The sequence below is a fragment of the Clupea harengus genome, chromosome 13 (assembly GCF_900700415.2).
Source record: "Clupea harengus chromosome 13, Ch_v2.0.2, whole genome shotgun sequence".
NCBI lineage: Eukaryota > Metazoa > Chordata > Actinopteri > Clupeiformes > Clupeidae > Clupea > Clupea harengus.
In genome coordinates this window covers 13,546,031-13,571,680 of record NC_045164.1, presented here as the reverse complement: position 1 = coordinate 13,571,680, position 25,650 = coordinate 13,546,031, and the positions used below count along the sequence as shown (strand labels likewise).

At 44.9% G+C, this 25,650-nt stretch overlaps 2 protein-coding genes across 2 annotated transcripts in view; both read left to right on the top strand.

Moving 5' to 3' along the window:
- chrm3a (cholinergic receptor, muscarinic 3a) overlaps window positions 1–19,491 on the top strand; it is a 65,845-nt gene extending 46,354 nt beyond the window's left edge. The window contains exon 3 of the mRNA XM_031578750.2: window positions 15,375–19,491. Coding sequence (XP_031434610.1) covers window positions 15,391–17,247 — 1,857 coding nt within the window. The 5' untranslated portion in view covers window positions 15,375–15,390 and the 3' untranslated portion in view covers window positions 17,248–19,491. The remainder of the gene's footprint in view (window positions 1–15,374) is intronic.
- A 2,441-nt stretch (window positions 19,492–21,932) lies between these two features.
- LOC105906094 (formin-2) overlaps window positions 21,933–25,650 on the top strand; it is a 43,484-nt gene continuing 39,766 nt past the window's right edge. Inside the window, exon 1 of the mRNA XM_031579342.2 lies at window positions 21,933–23,523. Coding sequence (XP_031435202.1) covers window positions 21,933–23,523 — 1,591 coding nt within the window. The remainder of the gene's footprint in view (window positions 23,524–25,650) is intronic.

Here is a 25,650-nt window from a genome sequence, read left to right as displayed (position 1 = left end):
TTAGCCTGTGAATATGAGTGGATAATTGCCTCTGCTTTTACCGTTAGCAGTGTTTCCTTTTTTTCAGGGGTGGAGGGGATTGTTGGCTCAGCTGATAGACTGCTAATTTAATGCATGGTGTGCGTGCATGTGTTGCGAGGGGAGAGTTTGGGGGGGGGGTGAGGGTAATGGAAAGTTTGTGAAAATGATCCTGCTTCTGTGTGGAAAAGAGCGCTCACTGATTTTCATCAAGTGGAATCTCATAAATGTCCATCACAGTAGCTCATGAAGGAAAAGAGCATTTATAACAAGGCTTATTTAATGGAGTGGTGATTCGATGATCTGTGGTGTACTCAACTTTAATCAGCCGAGGTTTCCACAGTCTTGTTATTGTCCTTCACCTGCGAACATACTAGACTATCGCTCCCCTCATTCTTGGACTGGAGGCTTTTTATGCTTCATGCAGATTCATTTATTTTTGCTGGAAATGAGCAAATATAAGGCCATTGAGATTGTTTGCATCTTTTGCATAAATTACCAAATGACATTTTGTACCAAATATACTGGAGACCTTAAAAATGCGCCTTTGATCCACATTGAGCCAGGCTCATTAGTGAGGGCCTTGTAGCTTGGAAAGGTCATCTATCAAGCAAGGATATGCCAAAGGAGAATTCCGTGTTTTCCGAACTTGTTGCTCTTTGCGTGAAGCGTTTTATCTGAAGTCTATTGGTTGTGTCTTTTGCTCTTTGCAGGAAGTGTTTTTATCTGAAGTCTACTGGTTGTGTCTTTTGCGTTCTCTTCCAACGGGCCCTGGTGATATCTGATGGTGTTCCACTCATGGTGTCTGTTTCCCTTGATTTGAAGTCTTCTCCCAGCTCCTCTACTGCTGAGTGTGAGCTTGATATTGGCATATCTCGTAGAGCTCTCTGCCTGCTTATAGATGTCAGTGATTTCCTTTACTGTGAAGGGTGAACTTGACCCTGAAGGGTGCACACACACACACACACACACACACACAGACACACAGACACACACACACACAATGTACAGTTATGTGCCTGTGCGCTGCCGTCCCATCCACCTTCATTGAATGCTGAAAACAGCTAAAAGTGGAGCGTGTGCATCTGATAGGGCTGTGGACGCAGTGGTGTGTATGCAGTCATTCCTGCTGAGCAAGGGGGGTCTGTCTCACAACTCTTACGTTTGCTGATCAAAGTATCAAAGATTTGTGAGTCAGTGAGAACAAATTAGACCAAATGAACTTGGGAAAGTTCAAATGTTTTATTCAAAAGGGACCCTCTCCTACATCTTCATCGGCCTTCTTGAGGGGAATTGATAGAGGAAGTAGCAAGTTGAATTATTCATTTGTTTCTAATAATGGGGGGAACAGAATGAGGTCACGAAATATTTTCCCCCAAACCAAAATTCCCCTCTTTCACTCCCTCATATTTAAACGCTCTCTTCCTCCACTGCTCTCACATTTTACCCCTCTTCTTCTTTGATATGAGAGATTGAGGCAGACATTTTGCAGAGTAGGAAATGAAAAAGCATCTGGCTTCGTATAGTGCCATTGATCTGATGTGACTGACCAGAGATGGCTTTGATCAGCTCTGTAATCAACCTCCAGGGCAAATCTGCTTTTAATTCCGCCTGCGGTCCTCATCTGCACTGTAACACACAGATTCCTCTATTAATCTGCTTATTTGGTTTGTCTTAGTTTCACATAGTCAGGCTCAAAAACCAGCTCTAAGAACAATACTCAGAATATGAGGTGCATATTTGCTCGGAATCCTGATTTGGCCAGATGGATTGTTTGGCGATTCTGTGTGGACTGGTCTGTGCTCGTTTGTCCGGAGTGTTGGCGGGCGCCAGAGCAACCTTGGTGTTGCGGCTGTCACTCTGCCTGATGGACTCGCCACCCTTCATTGGCTCCTGGCTCTACCGGCCCCTCTCAGTGCTGAGCAATGAGTCTGAGGGCCACTGGACCATACAGCACTCAGCACCACAGTCACCTCACTCACTGCCCCTTAACTTTATCGCAGTCACTTCTTCATTCATTCTTTTTCTTCTGATTCTGCCTCTGTCTTTCATTAGTCCATTTCTTTGTTTGTTCCCATCTACACATTTTTGGTCATATCTCAGTCTTCCAATTCCTTTAACTTTTTTAAAGTATGGAACTACATTTGTATTGATTCTGCAGCATGTTCTTGGCTGTTTGAGAATGTGTGGGATAAATAATCATCAAAGAGTTCTAATTCAGCAAAATCTTTTTGGTCTAAAAATAAATCAAATGTAGTAATAATATAAACCACCTGATAGGGGTGTGAATCTCTCATGAAAAAGACGATCCGATTCGTATCTCGATACATGGCCACGATACGATACAAGAAAAGATGCATGTTGATAAAAAAACGATTCAGTACGATTCGATGCGGTTCAATAATTGAAAACAATGCGTTGTGAGGAAACAATGGACCTCATTCTCGAACATTTTCTTAAAAATCTTCTTCCCAACCTCAGAAAAGATCTCTGCCAGATTCATGAACGCCTGGAAATGTGTTCTTAAACCTCCAAAGTTTTATTAGCTGTGCACTGATTCTTTAATTGAACGTGCTTTCTCATGCACCTGAACTTGCATACAGAAACGCCCCGCCAACTCCTTATAAGGGCATGCTATTGCAATGTGTGCACACTCCACCAGCAACGCGAAAGCAATTTCAGACTGATCAAATCATGTCAAAGCAAGCACTGGTAAACCCAGACCTAATTTCACCGGTGCAGAGGTGGAGGTACTGTTGCAGAATGTAGATGTGTCCATTCTATTCCACTATGGCTATATCCACGCGATTGAGTTTAGTGCTTATTTATTCATTCACTTCCATTTGCAGTGTTCGGATAGTGCTTTTATTATCACGATGGCTCGGTCTCGGAATCATGACTATAAATGTTAATCATAATTGTTAATGATACAAATATTCTCCTATTTATTATTATTATAATTATTTAAATCCGAGGATGTCTGTAGAATCACGCAATCAACAACGATTTATCTTCCTTGGCTAAAGTAGCTAGCATAGCATTGGCCATTGAAATGAATAGCGTAGCTAGCATAGCATTGTCCATTGAAATGAATAGTGTAGCTAGCATAGTATTGGCCATTGAAATGAATGGGAGATGTCTTATGCTATGCGGGCTTTGGCCAATGACTGTTCATGTTTGGCTGTCATTGTTCTGACAGAGATCAAATGCAACAGGTCAGTGAGTGAGAGTTTTGCGTAGCATTGCAACGGAGAGACAAACGCTTGTGAACCGGTTCATAACTTTTAAATCGGGCAAAGACCGGTTTATGTAATTTTAATACCGATACGGGACTTCACGCATCGATGTAGTCGTATCTTACACGCTAAAAACGGATATCGATACGTATCGGTTATTTTGTACACCCCTACCACCTGACCGTGAATAACTCTTCAACTCTGATAGGATAAGGAGTCAGTCAGGATGCCTGATGAATGATGTTCCCTGTTGGGGTGCTTCTGCAACTTTCAAACATGGTGTGTCCATCTGTAAACATAACATGCATTCCAATCTGGCTGATCCTCAAAGAAGCACCGTGGAGGCGCGTGTTTCATCCCTGGATGGATGCACACGGCTGGTGAGAACAGAGCATAGTCTCATGGCTTTCGGAGCCTTTCAATTTGACCTTGTTCTAACCCACATCCTCACATATCCTCGTAGCGTTTTGACTTAAGATTCCGTGAAGTGACAAGCAGATACAGACACTCATGCATGTCTGCACACACACGCCCACCCGCATGCGCACACACACACACACACTCACGCACGCACGCACGCACGCACGCACACACAGCCGCGTATCAGCATGAAACAGAAGTCCTGTTAATTCTCTTGGAAAATCTCTGAAATTATTCATGCTTGCATGGTGGTATTATTTCCTTCAAATAAACACAACTCATCTCTTGATTGAATATTCATTACACACAGCCATAAGGGCAAATGAGAAATTAGCTTTTTAAAGTGTTTGAAAGTTTGTAAGTCTACTGATGTGAGGGAAATGTAATGTGGAAACAGGGTTTAGTGTATTGTTTGAGAGTTTGGGATTAGTGTGAGCCTTGTACATACTTACTGGGATGCAGGTATCGCTTCATATTCCCAAATGTAGACCAATCTGCAGCCTCTATCGTATCTCCACGTCAGAGCAGGAAGCATTCTCCTCTCATCCATATGTTTTCCACTGGAAAGCACATCAACAGCGCATCCTGAGTCTTGTTTTTCTGCTTATTTTCCATCATTACACAGTCAATTAATATTTGATTGGGGTGAACCCTTCCTATCTTTGATGTGGCCTGCAGATGTCAAATCAGCCCGTAATGAGCCCTGGTTCCACTCTAAGATGTACAGCATCTGAGACTGCTCACGCAATTCAAGACACTCTCAGAGTCAGCAAGTAGTCGACTGAATTACCTACTTTTATCAGCTGCGCTCCAAAATAAATTGAAAGGAAAGGTTTTGCACTGACTATTTTGTATTCTTTTGTTTATCTAAAAATCATTCTACAATAATTATACATCAGTCTGATTGTCTGTCTACCCCCCTGCCTTTGTATGAAAATGAAATCAGCCTTGTCCCAATAACTGATAGGGAAAGGACAATGCAAATACTCTCAAATGCCAGTTTTCTAGCAGCCACTCTTAATTTCAGTCACAGGCTATACTTGGGGGAAACCTGTAGTTTGTTGATTGTGTTTTAATGGCCAATCTCTTCACTGGAGAATGTCAGCTTCTTACAAAAGACAGAGGCTGATATCAGGGTCTTAGTAAATCGAAAGATGTAATCATGACTACAGAAAAAAAGTGTGTTGGGAACATTTGCAGCCAGTTTACTTTGTAGCCCAGAGAGAAGACAGACTTTTGGTGATTATATGTAGTGGATCTGAGTTGGAGGCAAGCTGTCCCGTGTGTATGAGTGAGCGTGTGAGGTTGAGTTTGGGTTTCATTTAGTTTCTGTGAAAGACGGCTCGCCCTTGCCCTCCTCTCGACCACATCCGTTACCGTGACATCTGAGTGGGCCTTGAATCGATGGCTCTGTCGGAACAATGCCCTGGCCCTTGGCAGTGCCGTCTAGCCCCAGTGAAACCGATCGGCTGTTTTGGTCTTGTTTGGTCTCAATTTTAAACTCTATGAGTGACTCTGAGAGTAAAGGAAATTTAAGAAGATAAGATTTGGTGTCTGCTTGTGTCTCTGTCTCTCTCTGTATTTCACTGTTCCAGAGGCAGACATCTAAATGTTTTAAGGCTTATGTCTTCAGTAAGGTCAAAACAACATTGTTGAGTGTGAAGGTCTTTTTGTTTGGGCACAGGTATTTTTCATCAAAGAGATGGGTCTAGTCAGAGTTGGATTTGTGAAGCACCAATTTGTTTTCCACTTGGAGGGCCAATCAGTGGAGTAGCAAGAGCTTCTCTCGTGCTGATTTCTTTGGGGCTTTGCTTTTAACCCTTCACACAACTTTCTACCAGTATCCTACCACTGTACCTAACGGCAGGAATAAATGAGTCTATATAGATCTACTAACATGGATTTATTTTTATTTTTATAGTAAAGTCTGTGCAAGGATCTCTGTTATACATCTGTATTATTTTGTCATTCTAACAGTATCTCATGCATCATGATACACTTTAAATTGCATATATCACCTTTATGAATGCATAACCTAACTGTGTACAGCGGCAGATAAAGAACAAATATAAGAGCTAGCTAGGTATGCCAGTTTTAATAATCCATCTATGTCCAGGAACTCATTATTACGGTTCAGAAAATCCCCTTCTATAAATATCTTCTTTGAATGCTTTTCTCTTTTGAGAAAACTACCAAAGCCACTGTAGCAGGTACCCTGACAATGAGCTGCTCACTTCCCATCTTCTTTCACAATAGCGCTGCGTGAAAAGAGATATTCTCGTAGAGAAAGTTGGCTGATACCGACACATGAGCCCGTGTGGGCCAAGGCGGCCCGCAGCCCAAACCGCAGTGCCAGCATGATGTCACAGCAGTGTCTGCTTGTGGTCCTGCTTCTCCGCAGTTTCAGGCCAGCGTGCCGCCAGTGACCTCATGTGTGTGGCACCAGGACAGTGTGTTTGGAATTCAAGTAGCACGGATTTGTGTGCTCAGCATGAAGTGCGTTTTCACTTTGAGGAAGACATTTGGTGAAGGAGGGGCTGAAGATGTATCAATACACACTCTCACTCTCATATTTGCTCTTTTATTCACACATACACACAAGCTTACATTCAAATGCTAAGCATTAGCAAAAGGAGATAATTACTGTACGCACTTCCACTTGTTTTCATCCAACTGCTAACAGCTAGTGACAAGCTTTATGGCAGTGGTGGAAAGCAACTACTGTAAGTACATTTAGTCTAAGTACAATTGTGAGGAATTTGTACGTTGAGGATTTCCATTTCATGCTTCTTTATACTTCCACTCCAGTCCATTTCAGAAGGAAATAATATCGTACTAAATATTGACATATTTCTATTCCGCTACATTTATTCGACAGCTTTAGTTACTAGTTTCTTTTAAGATTTTACACAATGGATAATATAACAAGTTTTCCAACCTTTTTGGTTTCTGACGTCTTACAAAAAACAGTGTGTAGTCACATTTCAGATGCATATGAGTTGTTACCAGCTCCACCAAATAGGCCTAGTAATTTTCCCCCCGATAAACTTGGTTTCCCCCTCACATGGTTTCATTTCAATACATAATCAAATGATCCATACATTAAAGATTAAAGAAAAAGCCTAAAAACAGATTTGTATATCAGAACTTAGTTTTTTCTTTCCTCTCCCATTAATCTCACGACCCCTCAGATGTATCTGGTGTCCCTGTATGTAAAACTGTATATAAAGTAGTTCAAACTAATTACACCTCCAGAAGCTACAACAGTAACATGCTGGTTGCACACTGATGCCTCAGTATTAATAATCTAATGATGTCATAATAAACAGTACGTTTTCTTTAAGACTTTAACTACATTTTGCTGCTGATACTTTCATGCAGGACTTGTGTGTAATGGAGTATTTTTACATTGCTGTATTGGTACTTTTACTTAAGCAAAGATTATGGGTATTCCAAACATGACACCTTCCTGTTCCAGCTGAGAGTGAGCGGTCCTCTGCTGGATGTGTTGCCCCGAGTGTGTGTTTGTGGGTAATGCCATCAGCTCCCCACATCTGGAACATAGACAACGAGCGACAGCATCTTTTACATCCCCCCAACTGGGCTCACCTCGACATTAGCATCGCATTAGAGTCCATTATAGGAGGGGGATTAACGCTGAGAGACACGGGCCTACAGCAGAGCACCAAAAAAGCGTCCGACAGTGAGGGAGATTAGAAAGCCACGGAATATGGAGAGACAGGGAGCAGGAGGAAAAGAGCGAGATAGAGAGAGAAAAGGGTGTATTTTAAGTGAAGGGTCTTTCAGTCACCCCTGAGGCGGCTGTGTAATACATTTGTCTGCACTAATATGGCCTCCCCGAGGAGGTTTTACTGTGTGTGAGGGCCAGAGAGCAGCTCCTCTCCAGAGTGTCCTTAAGGGGAGAAAATTTCACTGTTGATAAAAAAAGAAGTGTTGCCAAGGCAATCCTGCGGGGGGAACTCTCTCTGTCTCCCCCCTTTTTCCTTGCTTTCTCTATTTTTTCCGTTTTGGAAGAGCTCAAACTTGGGTTGCATATAGATAAGAGTATGTTGTGGAAATGTAAATACTCTCTGATGGGAAATAAGTAAAGTACAGATGAACATATTTTAGGCACTTACCATTTACACTTAAGCAATTGAATTGTCATATGCGTTTACATGTATCTGTATGATGTGTGTCTACTGAGGATTGTGCCAAAACACTAAACACTAAAATGCTAAACCCACATACATGCCAATCAGAAGTGAGGCATCGCATGTCATGAACACCTTTGTGTGTTTATGTAAAACAACCCTCTCACACCACAGTAGACTCTCACCAACTTCTTTTTCTCTCCTTCTCTCCCTGTCAGAAGTCTCTTGTGATGCAGTGCAGGTTTGACACGTTTGCCGAGTATCTGTAGAGAAACCAGATGCGGCAGCGAAGAGGTTTTCCCCGTGTTGAGATTTGGTGGGTATTGTTCCGCACATGCTCCCTGCAGCAGCAGGCGGCTCAGAGCTGATATGTTGGCCCTGGCTCATCGATCAGCGGCCCGTCACCATTAGTATTCAAGGCCCATTAGGCAGCGGGCAGACTGTGATGTATGCAGTTGTAGGCAATGAAACCCTCACTTTGCTACTTGACCGTAGGCGTACTGGTCGTGTATCAATTATAATTTATACTAAGTCATGCGCTTCCTACCCACTGGGGGGGGGGGGGGGTATTTGTGTGTTGTGTGTTGTGTGTGTGCGTGTTTTTTGGACACCATGAATGGAGTTTGACTTTAAAAGCTTTCCAAATTCAATTTCACACTGGGATGCAAATTTGAAAAAAGGTTAACATTGAAGGAATTAAAGGAGTCTTTCTCTCCTAAGGGTATTATGTTTTCTGAATCGACGTTGGTAGTTCTGAACGGTTGCACGGGTCTGCCTGGCAGTGTTCTTTAAAGTATTGCATTTCCCCCTCAATGAGTTTAAAGGGGGAAACAACCACAGAAACAATTTATATTGTCCTCACAATTCTGTTCATTATACACACACACACACGCACACAAACAAATCACCACGAAAACATACATCAATCCTTCAAAGGAAACAAGCCAAAGGTGGCATCTTTAAATCACCCATTATTTAGTGCAACAATCTTAAAGCCCAGGATCCATACTGTGTAAAAGCTTACATTAAAAGTTCATGCCCTGTGGCCACACACTCACACAGACACACACACTCACACAGACACACACACTCACACAGACACACACACACTCACACAGACACACACACTCACACAGACACACACACACACACACACACTCGTCTTGTTATGTCAATTGTTATAAACAGCTGTACTGCTGTATATAGACACCATGTTACAGATCTTCAGGATACAAGAATCTAAGAAGATGAGTATTCTGCATTCCTAAAGCATAAATGGGCACTTACACACACACACACACACACAGAAATATAATACAAATATCCAGCTTCTTGCAGTGATGGACAGCTTCATTTGTGTGTGTAGTGCGTCTGGTGAAGCTCATCTCCTGTAGTGCCAGAAAGCTCTGTCAGCATATGTAACACAGGCTCTCAGAGAGGGCTGCTTATACATTCAGCATGGTATGGACTGGGAGAGCACCTGCTTCAGACAAGCATACTGTAGGCTGCTACTGTCAGTGTCCCTGACATGGTTCTGTGAACCTTTCAAGGAAGCACTGAGTTTAGGTTTTGAGCCGATGTGTGCAACGTGTATCAAGTCTGTTGGCTGGCTGTGCATGGCATGGCTGGATGGCTGCTGATGATGGGAGGCTGGGCTGGTTTATTTACGGATCTGCTGGGGCTGGGGACTGTCCTGGGGACCGCAGTGTGCCGTAAGACCGGTGAAGTGCAGCTGTGAATGAGCCGTGAAGGTCCCTCAGTCACGGCTCTCATCTGTGCGTGCAGCCCCCCGCCCCCACCACACACACACCGACAGACACACAGAACTACTCATTCACAGATGCAAATACACATTTACTCACTCAGTCTCACAGACATTCATGTAAACACACAGTGGGTGAGTGTGTGTTTAAAATGAATGTGTACATTCACATCCCTGCACACGTGTGCACAAACACACTCTCCCCCATGCTGTGTAACTCACACACCCAGACAAACCCGTTTTTTTTACTCACATACGCAGATCCACGCACACTCCACCGTCCTCCCCTCCAGAGGCACCGGCAGAGCCTCGGTGACACACACACACACACACACACACAGCTGTAAATGGCATGAATCATACATGCTTGTGAAGGCTGGGTGAGAGGCAGACATGTGGCCTCTCACAATAATCCCACTCGCTTAAAAAAAAAAAAAGATTCCATTCTCTGCGGACTGTTTACACTGGAGCCAGTGTGCGTTTCATCTCAAGGAGGTGTCTACGCTGTAGACCACGGTACACACACACTGCCTTTTAAGGCCTGTGTACAATTCAGTGTGATGAGGTCCAACAGCGGTAGGAGCTGCAGAGAGGACGGTGGAGGGGGGGGGGAGTGGGGATGGGGGGTTGATTGTGCGGAGCTCAGATGATAACGAAGACCTCAGTGTGAAACGTAAACTGAGTTTGCAGTTTCTAGTTTTTTTTTGCATATGTGAACCTACGCAAATGTTGTCTTTCAGACACTTGCACACACTGTAATGTGTAGATGGAAATACTCTTGCTTGCTGAGCCCTTTAGTGAGGGGATGTAATGCTGTACAGACGCAGATGTATTTGTGCAGTGTAAGGGCTTTCTGTAGACATTAACTCAAGTTGAATTCGTTGGAAACAGTCCATAGAAGTAAAGTTTATGTAACATTTGAGATACATCTGCATTTTAATATGCCGCTATGCATTATGCATGATATTAAATGCCGTAGGGGATACTTTCATAATGCAACAAGGGCACTCTGAGGGATCAGTGGAAGGACTTGGGAAGTGGAGGCAGGGGTGGATACAGGAGCTGGGCATCCAGGTCTTGAGAGATGAGCACTTGGGAGGATAGAGAGGGGAGTTCAGTTCGCAGATAGAGTCTCCACAGTCCACAGTCCACTGGGCTGCAGGCTGTCCTACAGGATATGACCTCTGTCTACAGGAAATGTTAAATCCCATGATCCTTTTGGAGTGGTCAGGGATGAAACTCGAGACCTGTTTGTGTAACCATGCACACTCCCACACTCATATACCCTCCCGCCCCACCAGAGCCTCCCACAACCCCACCACACACACACACACACACACACACACACACACACACACACACACACACACACACACACACACACACACACACACACACACACACACACACACACACACACACACACACACACACACACACACACACAGGGTAAATAGTATTGGTCATCGACATCCAGAAGCTTTTGACTGCCTGTCACATTAAAACAGAAAACATGTCTATACCATTCATAACCTTGTCATTTTCCCATAGATCTTGTATAAGGAGAATGTTGACCTTGACTGCACACCACCCAGCCACAATAGCTACTGTTGGAAAAACAACAGCCTCATATATAATGATTTCCAAGCACCGTTAATTCATCTCGTTTGGAAACGGGCATTTGAAACTTCCTGTTTACAGGAGCCGGTGCCAATGTAAGCATTCCTCCGAGACGTGGTTCTGGTGAGAGGGTAATATACTCAATCACTCACAAAGCAGCCCCAATAAAGACATGCTGCCTCACGATGCCTGCTGCAATAACAGCAGATGAGGAAGGTTAAGCAGAGAAATCACAATCACAAGTCTCCTGGAATTAAGGTATGGCAGGGCCCAGCGCAGCTTCTCTTTTGACAGTCTCAGCAGGCTTAGCTGCTCCCTCCCGAATGCAAGACGAGCTCCGCTGCACCTCAGCTACCTCAACAGCAGAGTTACTGTATCACAGTTTACACCAGGTGAAAAAACACCTCAACTCATTTTTGAACGTCTCAAAAACAAACGCTCTGATCAGATACATCTAATGGCTGTGTACTTTCAAAATACCTCGGCCTCCAGCAGATGTCGAGGCAGTCCGGAGAGCAAACACTGTGCGATGTCTCGAGCGTGTTTTTGTTGTTTTGCGAGAGAGCGGCACACTATGCCGAGCAAAGCTTCCTTCTGCTGTGGCCAACTGAGATGGATGGCCTCCAAATTCCAAACAAGGAGCATTAGTGGCGAGTCAGTCGAGATGGACTCAGGTTGCCCTTGCATGAGGGGAATGCGTCCCTGACATCTCTTGGAAAGCTCAACTCTGCTGGCTCGCATTACAGTATTACTTGCATAGAGGGTTTGATATAAAACACAGGATCAATGATTCCACTGGCTGGGTAGGAAGGCCTGTTCACATGCACTTACTACAGCTGCATTGTTTAGTAGTATGGATCTCTCCGTGTATCGATCACCGTAGTATCATGGTCTCCACTTTCCCCCAGCCGTGGTCAGCACAGTAAGAAGGTAACGGGTTTGTGTACAATGGTTTTCCTGAAAATGGGTCGGAGAGGGAGGAAGTGTTCAAGTGACTGAGCGGCTAATGAAAAGGACGTGTCTGTGGTGCTTTGTCATTTGAAGCCTCCTGTCCATGGCAAGAGTAAAGGACTGTGCTTTCTGTATGTTGGTTGCATTTTCCTGTACGTCCTGGTGGCACCTCAGGAGATACTTAGCTGATAATAAGCAAACGAGATGAGCTCGGTGAGCTTGGAGATGTTGCCGGCTCCTCGACCAGGTGCCTGTCACCTCGCCGTGACAAACGGCTGAAATGTCAGAGCTCAGACTGTGTCGGGATCCAGAGAATGAGTATTGATTGGCCCCTCTCCAAATATATTCCACTGGTATTAAACACTGGAAATGCCAATGCAACACAAAGGGAAAGACTGTTTCCCCTGTTTCACTGCAGGAGGACAGGGACAACCGAGGAGGAGTGGGGCACATGGGGAGATTAAAAACAAAGAAGACAGAGATCAGTTCAAGGCAGGCGGTGAGAGAAAGAGGTAGAGAGAGAAGAGGAAAGAAGGAAAGTGGGGCAGAGTCAGTATTGAAACAAGGAGAGGAGAGTTCGCTCATCAATTATTCTACCCCTCAGTCTGCATCTCAGTTTTAAATCCATTATTCCATAGATTGTCTGTTGATTTATTTCCCAAGATCTGGGGACCTTTACATTATCTTGGCTCAGTTACTCTGTCCATGGTTACTTAAACCATAATTCAATCCCTATCTATTTTATTGATCATGCTGGGCGTTATTGACAAAACGTGCTATAAAAGGCACTGTTGGTCAAAGCCGCTTTAGAGTCCACATTAGTGATGCGATTAATGAAACTCTCATTAATTTGATTGATTGCTTGTGTGTCTCATTTTGTGCATGCGTACGTACGTGTGTGTGTGTGTGTGTGTGTGTGTGTGTGTGTGTGTGTGTGTGTGTGTAAACGCGTGGGTGCACGTGTGTGTGTGTGTGTGTGTGGCATTTAAATCATGACATTCACTGGCCTCCCTCACTGACCCTTGGAGGTATGTTATTGTGTGTGGGTGTACGCTTGTGAATAGAGATGATCACTTTTGCCTCCAGAGGAAGGGAGACACTGTGCACTGACATTTAGGTGCCTCTCCAGGGACCAGAACACAGATCCAACATCATCGCCTCCGAGGGTCCAGGGAGACACGCTTCACAGGCTGCTCTCCCAGGCCTCTGTTCCCCCTAGTCCCCCATTTAAATATTAAACAGCCGAATAAAGAAGTTGTCTTCAGCTTAGTATTTATTGTACACTAAAGTCTAAATCTTTGTATGTGTGTGTGTGTGTGTATGTGTGCGTTTCTGTGTGTATGTGAAGAAGTTCTTTGTGCACTCCCAGAGGGAGTGTGCTACCCAGGACAGGTGGTCTTATTGATGATGGGTCATCACTAGTGCAGCTCCCCCCCCACACACACACACACACACACACACATCAATCCCAGAGGGTATATTACCATGACTGCAGACTTCGAGCAGTCATTGATGCAGCTAATGTATGTACAGTTCAGCTTCACGGCCGTGTGTCCGATCGAAAGCTCAGTTCAGTTAAAATCCTTCAGTGACAGGAAGAGGAAAATCCAGTGACGTGTCAAACACATCTTCTTTAGACATTATATGTATACATATTCTTTATACTTTATACATAATGGATCATTTAAATGACTCAGCTATCCAATCCATCCTTTTGCTCGATGCACAACCACACAGCAGATGTTAGAAGTGCACAAGTGTCTGGCCAGCAGTGCCACCCTGGGTCCCTCTCACTATCTGACTGCATGGGTGGCTGTTTGACAGGCCTCACTAACTTTATGGCCACAGATGATCGCTAGATGAGGCCTGGAGAAGATTCATGATAAACCTTTTCGAAGCAAAATGTGCTTTGTGCCAAGACCTCACATTTTGAGTTTAGAAGGTGTGAGTTTTATAAGGACAAATCCCCGATATGGATAATACCACACAAATTAATATACATGACTCAATGTGTCCTCTGGAAACACTGCCTTGCTAAGATAACCTGCAGGCAGACAGCAGAGCCTATAAAACATCCGGAGCTTTGTGTGTGTGTGCGCGTATGTATGAAAGGTAATGTCTATCATAGCCAAGCAGTTAGAATGTGACCCTGCTCTCAATTCAAGTTCATACTTGGAAATTGATTTCTGAAAAACACAAGAGCCCCCATCTCAGCACCCTGCCAATCCTCCCCGCCTTTCTCCTCTCCCCTTGTGAACACCTCTCCTCTCAACTCTTCACCTCCTCTCGCTGCAGTTAGTCAGTCCCTGGAGGTGAAGGCTTGGAACATTTGGTCAAGAGTTTCTGCCAAAAGATTGAGTTTGGCTCAAGGTTTTTGCTTTTTTTATATAGTTTTTTGCTTGAGTTGGGGTATATGTTATTGTCCTCATGATGTAAAAGAGCTTGAAGATCACTGCAAATATGAATCATTCATGTTATTCTATGCATGTGTGTGTGTGGTGAAAGTGTATCGGTGCGTGTGTGTGTGTGTGTTACTGTTGTATGTGTTTATATATTTTTGTGTTGAAGAGGGAGATATCATTTTTAAAGACAAGATATCCCTGTCCTTGGGCTGAGGCCAGGCACATTCTATTCTCTGCCTCTCTCAATAAGATTAACACACGGCCTATGAATGGACGGCGGGGAGGACATCCTCCCATATAGCGGCCACCACTGCTGAATTTGAATGATGTGCGCATACGCACGTGTACACACTCAGGACTACTCTTGTTGGCTTATCAGCCTCGTAGCTTGTGGTTATTGCAGATGACGTGTTCAATGTATTTTTTTATGCGAATATTTTATAGCTTTTTTTATTCAATTCTTCACACTGCAATGTGATGTGTTCATGCCTGATATCTTTGTCAGGTTTGTGAATACTGAAATACTTAGTTGGCCAAAATACTTGCATCTATTAGCATGATTTAGCGTTACATATTTATGTGGTTTTTACGTGAAAATGACTACTGGGGCATTTTTTATTTCTTTTTTAGTTTCAACTTCCAATGCCTTCAGAGACAAATCATTTTACTTTTGAAAGCGGTTTGAAACTTATTGACCATCTTTCTGTCTACAAAGCAAGTGATGGAGGCTGTGTCAGTAGCTACACCTTGTGGACAGAATGGGAAACAGCATTTCCTTTCTCAGAGGTCTTTTCTCTTTTCTCTGTTTCAGAATATGCAAGGATCTCATGATGAATGCAAACAGCACAGAACCTGGCTCATACCTTGCTCCAAGCATAGACGAAGCAGCCATTTACTCTGAGATCACCTCCTGGACAGAGGTTCCGGGTAGAGATGACAACATCTCCTCCCCACTCCTGCACTCATTTTCCAACCTGACTGCCCTGTTTTTGGCTAATGGAAGTAGCAGTAAGGCGCCAGACCAACAGTATGAGCCTCTTGGGGGTCATACCATCTGGCAGGTCATTCTCATCGTGTTCTTCACCGGCCTACTCTCCCTAATGACCATCATTGGGAACATCCTCGTCCTTGTGTCCTTTAAGGTCAACCGACAGCTCAAGACTGTGAACAACTACTTCCTGCTCAGTCTGGCTTTTGCAGACCTCATCATTGGTGTGATCTCGATGAACCTATACACCACCTACATAGTCATGGGCCACTGGGCAATGGGGCCATGGGCGTGTGACTTGTGGCTAGCCATCGACTACGTGGCCAGCAATGCATCGGTGATGAACCTACTGGTCATAAGTTTTGACCGCTACTTTTCCATCACTAGGCCACTGACCTACCGCGCCAAGAGAACCACCAAACGAGCAGCGGTCATGATTGCTCTGGCATGGTTAGTGTCCCTGGTGCTCTGGGCCCCGGCCATACTGTTCTGGCAGTACTTTGTCGGGGAACGGACAGTTCCATCAGATAAGTGCTACATACAGTTCTTGACAGAGCCGATTATAACCTTCTGCACTGCCGTGGCAGCTTTCTACCTGCCAGTGACGATCATGAGCATCCTGTACTGGAGGATTTATAAGGAGACAGAGAATCGATCCAGGGAGCTGGCCATACTCCAGGGTTCAAGCGCGAGGTTTGGCACCGAGAGGCCGCACTTCCACCTCCACCCCACTGGGGGGAGCTCCAGGAGCTGCAGCAGCTTTGAGCTGGCCCGGCCCGTGCCGAGACACAGCTCCATGCTGGGCCTCTCGGGGCGCTTCCACTGCTGGTCGTGGAGGCCCGGCCGCGGGCCCAGAGGGCGAGGCCACGGCGAGGGAGAACAGGACCACAGCAGCAGTGACAGCTGGAACAACAACGACGCCGGGATCTCGGCCGACCATTCGGGCTCGTCGGACGAGGACGACAGCAGCGTGCCCACCACACGCGCCATCTTCTCCATCGTGCTGAACCTGCCGGGCATGAGGGCTGCCGTCAACTCTCAGGTGACCTCCTGCGAGGACCTCGATGCCGCGTCTGAAGAAGATCCGCTTCGGATTGGGGAGGAGGAGGCCGAAGAGACGGATAGTGTCTCTCCGACAGTCAACAACGGCAGCGGCAGGGACAGCTACCACCAGCGCTTCACCTCCAAGATTCCGAAAGTCCAGTCTATGCCTGCCATACAGTCTTCATCCGCGAAATCAGAACCCACGGCCAACACCAGGGCCACCAAATCACCCTCCGTGCCCATCTCGTTCAAAGAAGCGGCTCTCGCACGGCGCTTTGCGGTGCGAGCGCGAAGCCAGATCACCAAGCGCAAGCGCATGTCTCTGGTGAAGGAGAAGAAAGCCGCTCAAACCCTGAGCGCCATCTTGTTTGCATTCATCGTCACATGGACTCCCTACAACATCATGGTATTGGTCAACACCTTCTGCCAAGACTGCATTCCACAGTCCCTGTGGGATATAGGCTACTGGCTGTGCTACGTCAACAGCACAGTGAACCCCATGTGCTACGCCCTCTGCAACAAGACCTTCCGCACCACCTTTAAAATGATCCTGATGTGTCGCTTGGACAAGAGAAGGCGTGAAGGGAAACAGCCACTGCAGCAGAAACAGACGGTCAGATTCCACAGAAGGTTACCCAGGGACTCCACATAGACTTGTGAATGCTGAACATACATACAACAGCTGCTCTGTAGGATTAATCTGAATGTGGATTAACATACTGTATATTTGCTAGTTCAGGGCTGTGGCCTTTATGGATGAACAGAACAAATGTTTTTGGAGCCTGTGACCTGTTCTCCTTTGTCGTGCAAATTTGAGGCCAGAAATGACTGTTGCTAAACGGAAATACCAAGAGAACACGAAAGGGCTTTTGACACTGTAGAGGAAAATCTGCTTGCTGTCTCTACCTGAAAGGATTACCAGATTTCAATTTGGTGGGGATTATTCCCCCCCCCCCCATCAAATTTTCAGCCAAGTCTTACGAAAGTGTTACTTTTTATGTCAAGCTCCTAAAATATTGGTTTGAGTAGAAGTAGGTTTACTGCTCCGAGAGCTGGACATTAATACCACTGAACATAACAAGTCACAAACTCTTTTTCGGCTCATGTTAAAATGGCTAGATGAAGCCATGACACTTTCCCATGAGTTTCAAGTGTTTTAAGGAAAAACTGCAAGGAACTGTGTGAATTGTCACTACCAGTCTTTTCTGTGGACCGATTGAAAAAATACTTCAAAATGTAATGGGTAAATATAATGTGTTTTGTGCATCTCAAGCCATGTTAGAGCAGTTTACGGTTTTCTGTTGGTTTGGATAAATCTTTGAATTTTGACAGTACTCTGTACAAGCTGCTCCTGTGTTCTGTGTGTTTTGCTGTTTACATGGTTTGAGGCAAATACATTTAGTATTTCAGTAATTGTTTATGTATCAGAAAATTGTGTGGATATTGCTGGTATTTGTACATTTTGGGTGATCTGTATTTGATAAATGGGATAGATTATACATTGACTATGAAGTGTACTCCCTTGTTTGGGAACTAAGTGTTTTTGAACATAATAATGATGATGATTATTGGGCACATTCAATCAAATTCATGCCAACTATTACTTTCTAACAATGGTACTGGTAGCTAGCTGCCATGACAGAATCCCACCATATTTTAAATTATGAAGATATTGTTTTTAGGTTATGTTTTAATTTATTTGACCATAAAGCACATCTTACAACTCCCAAATTATGAATTTTGAGCTGAAACTTGTAGGAGGTATTGTATTAAAGATCTTGGTAGCCTGATATCGTCATTCATAACTCTAATGATTGTTCTAAGAAACTCCCATCACAAATATTTTCTGAAATGTACATTATTTTGACATGGTTCAGTGAATTGATAGTGTATGGCTCCCACATTAACCCAGGATTACAGTTCTTCATTGTCTTACATATTTGATTTTAAATGCATCTATATATCATTCCAAACTGATACCCATCCAAGTAGAATGAATTGAGTTTGGTTGGATTAACCAAGGAATCTGTAATCTCTCTAGCCAACTCACCCATGTTTCTGAAGAGCAACAGTGCCCTCTGCTGCACAGAAATGTCCCTGCAATTCAGTACGTGTTTTTTATGGTTTCTCAAATTAGGACGACACACAGTGGCAGGAGAAGAAGACTTAGGGACTGAAGTAGTCCATGCCTTATCGACAAGTCAGTATAAGACAATTGATTCAGCCTTACTTAGTGATAGAGTGAATGCCTTAGACTCTGAGTCAACAGCTCTAGTGAATGTCAATTTCAGTGTACAGATGAGGCTGTGAATCCATACCAAAGTGTTACATTTAGTCATTTTAGCAGACGCTTTTATCCAAAGCGACTTACATATGTGCGACTTACAATGTATACACATTTTACATTTACACTGATGGCACACTGCACATCAGGAGCAATTAGGGGTTCAGTGTCTTGCTCAAGGACGCTTCGACAGGGAATCGAACTAGCAACCTTCTGATTACTAAACAACTTCAGTATGAGTACACGTGTTTGCCCTGATGACTGTATTACTTGATTCAGCCACTGGTTTCTACTTAATTGGTTAAAAATGTAGATGTTTCATCCTGTTTCCCTCTTGGCTCAAGTAAATATAAACATTTCTGACAACAGAGAAAGACCAGAGACTAATCCAACATTTGTTAAAACATGGAATATAACTGGTTAATGTTGTTGGTGTGGTCCAATTCATGTTTATTATGGGACTGATGTGCATTTATTAACAAGTATTTCTGAATGTTTACAGAATATCATTTTGTGACAGTTTGTGAAGTGTATGTATTGAAATGCAGCTCCGATGCCAAGCATTCCTATCCAGCAGTCTTTCCTTTTTGAAAATAAATGTCACATTTTTAATGTGATGGCTCTGTCTTTAAAATTAGAGCTATACGGAGGTTAACAATCATTTGGGTTTCTTTAGTGTTCACTGGTGCTACACCAATTTCAACAGTGTTTCGTATCTATTTCTATGCAGGTAGAAAACAAATATTTGAAGGAATAGTGATTAACTCTTTCACGGCTCAGGTCATAACCATGTAGAAAATTGATATAAAATGGAAAAACATAACTACGATCTATCCAGCTTTGTGATAAAATGACATGTGATCCCAGAACACCTGGAGTAAACCGGGAATTACACAACTATGGAACAAATTAGCCTCCAATGCAGCACGCAGCGCATACCTCATACATGTACATTTACTGTCAGAGGCAATGTTAGAAAAATATTCTATGTTGGGTTATGTTTTGCTCACCAACACTCACTACTGAGTACGGTATGCTCCATGGTCCAGGTATTCCATGGTGGATGATGGATTAGCATATCTTTGTAGGGGTCACTAATACATTCCTACAGCTAATGGGTTTGTACTGCCACTGTACATCACAGTGTGTGTGTGTGTGTGTGTGTGTTTGTCTGTGTGTGTGTGTGTGTGTGTGGAAAAGAGAGCTAAAGTGTAAGATGCAAAGAGGACATGTGATGCTGCACACCCATCTTCATGTGACTGAGGAAGAGGAGCGGCCCAGTATTGATCACAAACACTCATTTGTCCTCTTCACAATCTACCGGGAAGCAAGAAGCAAGTAAGTCTGCTTTCTCTCCTGTGATCTAGTTTTCTTATTAGAATGGCATATTGCTATATTATAAATCAACAGATTGGACAGCTTTGTCTCTGAAACTAATTTAACTAATAAAGCAATTTCAGTTCAATTGAGTTCATTTTCAGCAATCTTCATTTAGTGGTCATACTATCTCAACATAATCACAGCTTTCATTATTACTAAAATATTCCTGGTAACTGAAAAGTAGTTTATAATTTAGTCAAAGTAAATACCTTATTATTGGAGACAAATACATGGCACCATAGTGCTATTGCTCTATATGATTATTTTGCTGGTACTGCACAGGACACCAGGGCGAGAAAAGGGGAGAGCGCACATATATTCCTGTTGATATACGTTTCATAAATCCTGGTAGAGCAACACATCCTCAGTGCCGTGTCAGAGCCCTGCCGAGGGTCACATCCTGTTTGCTAAATGATTCATGAGAGCACCCCCCCGAGAATCTGTTTCTATGATGTAACTTGATATGCAGCATTTTCTGGAATGTTTGTTCAATTGCAAGGAGATGTAAGTTTCTGGGTCATTAGACTGATTTACATGTTAATTCACTTTGTCATTTTCCCCTTCATGATGTGAGGCTTCCACAGCATCACACACAAGCTTACAGAGGGAAACACCATGGATATTTTTAGCTTCCCAGTCTGGATTGAGGAAGATTATATTCTGCCCTGATTCTCCCCCCTCCCTCACAAAAATTATAATAATCTATTATGTCAGGACATCAAATCCTAACAGCATGTGATTGCGTTAGCAGTGGAATGTGGCTGTGCATATATCCTTACTATGCTTTCAGTTATTGCATATTTAAAACATTTTCTAAACAAATATGTTAGGTGTACATATATATTCCTAACATATAAACAACAATATAAATCACCAGAACTAGACAGAAGACTTGTTTGGGCAGAAATATCCCATAGAGAAACTGCAGATAGGATTCTTTAATTTGATCTAAATAAATCACTTATGACCTTTTTGCCATTGTGCATGTATGTCTACTGTGAAGTAAATACTGCTCCATCACTCTTTTGCTATGATCTCATTGGTTCCAGGCAGGCATGTGTAGCAAGTAGTAATGTGATATGATGCAGACCATCCAGACCGTCGAGACCGTCGAGACCCAACTTCCTGTGCTCAGGGAGAGCTTCCACACCACTCCCTTCAGGCAGACAGCGAGGAGGAAGAGCAGCTTATCCAACCTCATCCGAAGACAGCTACAGCTACAGCAACAGCAACAACTCACGTCAAAACCGCAGGGCCATCAGCAGACTTCCCAGAAAGAGAGGCAACCCACAGAGCATGCTCGGCTCCACCGCTCAGCCAGCAGCCCGTCATGCGAGGCAACGGAGCGAGCAGATGGGCAAGAGAGGGAGAGGGAGCGAGGGGGAGAGAGAGGGAGGGAGAGGGCGCATGCCAGGCTGCTCTCCGCTGCAGCGTCAGAGGCAGAGGCAGAGGCAGCAGCAGCGGCGGCAACGTCACAGCAACTCCACTCAGCACCAGAGAGAGAGAGCGCAAGCGTGCGCGAGGGGAGAGGATTAGAGCGAGCCAGCGGCAGTACAGCACAGATTCCACTCCCGCCGCCACAGCCACAGCATCCTCAGCCACCGCTAAAGCCAGAGCTTCACCCGCTGTCCCAGCATGGCCTGATCGCAAAGGGAGTCTGGCTGCTGAAAAACATGGGGAACCAGGAGGCCAAGCAGAGGAAGGCGGGCGCTGCGGGCGCTGCTTCGGGGGCAGAGGGTACGGGCAACGTGGTCAGGGCTGAGGATGGGAAGGGAGGCTTTCACAGCAAGAAGTCTCAGAGCAAATCCAGCAAACTAGGAGATTCTGCCAAAAAGAAAGCCAAAGCAGAGTCCACCAAGACCTCCGTCTTCTCCAACCTAAAGAAGGGGCTGTCTCGGGCAAAGGGGGCGTCCAGGGAGAGCATTCTGGACGGTGGAGACTTCCAAGCTTCTCATCCCGACGGCTCAGAGATTAAAGCCTCTGATGCCAGCCTCTCTGGTGACGAGCTGGGGGGGATGACCGACAGCGATCCTGAGCGAGGACAGCCGACCGCGGAGGGGGAGGAGGAGGGCAGGAGTACAGGGTCAGAGTCAGACACGGACATCTACAGCTTTCACTCAGCCACCGACCATCAGGATCTCCTCGCAGACATCCAGCTGGCCATGTGCAAACAGCATGGAGACAGCATCCCTGCCGACCTGCTCACTGCAAATTTGCCCCGTGACCCCACAATCCCAGATGCCCTTTGTGACCTACCCCTTGATCCGGAGACTGGAAGTGGAGAGGCCCTGGCAGAGGTGGATGGGGCCAGGGTGGAGGTAAGGAGGAATGACACCAAAATGGAATTAAATGCAAGTGAGACGATTGCAGCTCCGGTGTCAGAGGAGTTGGATCATCTTGCAGAAAGTGGCCCAGTGTCCGTGTCTGAAGTTCCTCAGTTGACCATCACCAAGACACCCAGCACTCAAAGCTTCCCTGACACAGCTTCCCCCAACACAACCACCAACACGACAACCAACACGTCCTACGAGAGCGCAGATGAGCCACCAGACGAGGAAGCAGGAGGCGCCACCCTCGGCTCCCCATTTGAAAGTGTGGACTGCCATCATGACCTCACCAAGGTCCTACCTGTTGGACTTGAGTCTGTTTTGGAGTTGCCTGACCCCAGGGCGAAGGCAACTGGAGTCGCAGTCACAACCAGGTCACACAAAAGCGTGAGCAGCATAGATCTAAATGTGGTGCGAGATGAGGATGAGGAGGGTGGCATTAGTTATGAAGAACTGGGGTTCCTTTCCCCACAACGGAGGACCAGCAGCAGCATCTCCTTCACCCAGTGGGCCTCTGAGAATCCGCAGGGATCTCGAGCTCGACGGGCGTCCGCTGCTGGCTCGATTGTCAAGCCTTACCCCACCATCCATCCATCATACGTGAAGACCACCACAAGGCAGCTCACCTCCCCCACACACTCTCCAGTGGGCTCCCCAGCACAGAGTCCTCAAGTCCCCCGCAGGGAGGGCTCCAGCTTGGGTCTCGGGAGCTCCAGAGCGGAGAGGTGGAGGGCCCAGAGACAGAGGTCCAGCAGCATTGCCGGGCCCATCAGCTACCCATCAGACTGGGCCGGACGGTTCGCGGGCCTGCGGGCCGGATCAGAGGATGGACCTGAGCTATCGCAGGAGAAGGTCCCTGAACAGAGTCTTGGCACCAGACGCACCTCCTCATGTCTACAAACGTACGGCGGAGGCTTTTCTCTGGACGTATTCTCTGGTGAGTTGGCAGCCTTGAGTTAATTATTGGATAATATGAAGGCTTTATATGCCTGAGAAAGCAGCAGAATCGATTAAATTGGCTTTTATCATCTATCAAAATAACCCCTTGAGTGGCTCATGAAAGTCAGTTATTCATGTATTGAAAACACAATGAATTTAATGATCCTTAAGAAAATGTAATGGAATGCCTAATGGTTCATCATAATGAGATGATTCTAATCTAATCTGCAGAAAACCACACGAGCCTGTCACTCACGTGTAGAGTACAGTGACACTGCCCCAGGTGTTTCTCTTCTCTTCTCTCCTCTCCTCTCCTCTCCGCCCCTCCCTTCAGTCGTTCTCTCTCTGTCTTCGGCTCCTGTGATGAGTGCTGGAATGTCAGGCAGCTCGGTGGCCGCCGGCTAAGAGGTCTGGGTTTCTGCATGGCTGCCCCTTTATGCCACAGGAAGCCTCCGCTCAGCACGCACATGCTCATGCCTCTTCTCTCTCCCTTACACACACACACACACACACACACACACACACACACACACACACACACGGTTCCCTCATTCGCTCACCGCTTGGCCAGCCAGCCCACACACATGTACACACCAGACTCCTGCAGGTCACACAGAAACCTTAAAAGGGGTCACATGAGGACCACAAAGAGAGGGAGGAGAGAAGGAGGGTGGGAAAGTCAGTGAAAGAGGGAAAGGAAATCTGTTTCTTCTTCCACAAGATGTGTCTACTACAGGATCCCTATGGTGTTAGTTTAGATTAGCTTATACTTTTATTATTGATTGTTGAAACCTGTTTTGCTCACTTTTACTCTCTCGGCTGTGCATCTAGTTGGTCTGTGCACCTACTCTAGTTGTGTAGGGTCTCATTTTTGATTACTAAATCAATTGAATTATTGAAGGTTCCATAATGTCATGGGCCGCGCTATGTATGCAGGACCTTTTTACTGCTGTGATACTGGTCAAACTTTCACCACATAAATGTAGATGGCTTATTCCATCAGAACACAGTTACCAGGCTGTGCTTTACTGGGAAACAAAGCTGTGCTGTCACATCCATTATGGAAGCACACCATTTAGTTTGACCTCCAACCTAGAGTACTCTGAGTTTCTCCTTGAAACAGATCCCCTGCCTAACATTATCATGGTCCAAATCAAGTGAGGCCGAATAGTATGGGGAAAACAGGCATTCTAACGGAGATTAACCTCCACAATATTTCTATTCTATTCTATTTGTCACTAGTGTTTTTCTAGCGATCTATCAGTTGAACTAATACTACATTGTTAGTAACATTTTAGATACCAGTTTGTCTACATTCTAAACAGAGATGATTGAGTGTTCAACACGCTCTCATTCTCTCCCTCTGCATGTTGACTACAGAGGCTTAGTTAATACTTCATTCTTAAATGATACTTTCAGGACAGAAATCATGCATGCTTCACTTGTTAAACACAGAATACACTGTATACATAAATGATATGGTTAGTGCAATATGATCATTTATGTGTACAGTCTATGAACTAACAGGGATTTCTGCCAAGCACTCAAACCAACTCAGAACGCAATTTAAGACTACTTAATCTGTTTTCATTTAGCCACTCAAACAAAAATTTGGATCACTGAAGAATGTTACAACAAAACATACATCACATGCAGCAGGTTTCCATTCCTCAAAGGCAGGGGAGCATAAGGTGAACACCCACCGCAGTCTGAGGCCAGAAGGACCCTTAACTACCAGTGAGCTTCAGGTGGAGATCATAACAATGTTAATCAGGAGGCTCAAACCCCAACTCCACACAATGTAAAAATGAATTGGGCAGAGTGTCTAGCTCTGCGTTAAACTGGGATGAGTAGAGTGGTTGTTTCCGTCCCTGGCATGCAGGGATGATGACGCCAATTATGGAAAAGGCGGAACGTGTTTTAATGTTCCAAAACAGCGTCCAATGATCACCACATTTGTCTGACATAGGACATGTCATGAGCACCATCTCCTATCAAAAAAAGCACAAACATTGATCGCTATTTTGGAACATTAAGCCACGGTAAACCTTCTCCTTCTAATGAGTGTCAATGGGGAGTAAAACGCTTAAGGTAAGATCACACATCGGATTTCGTCACAAGACGC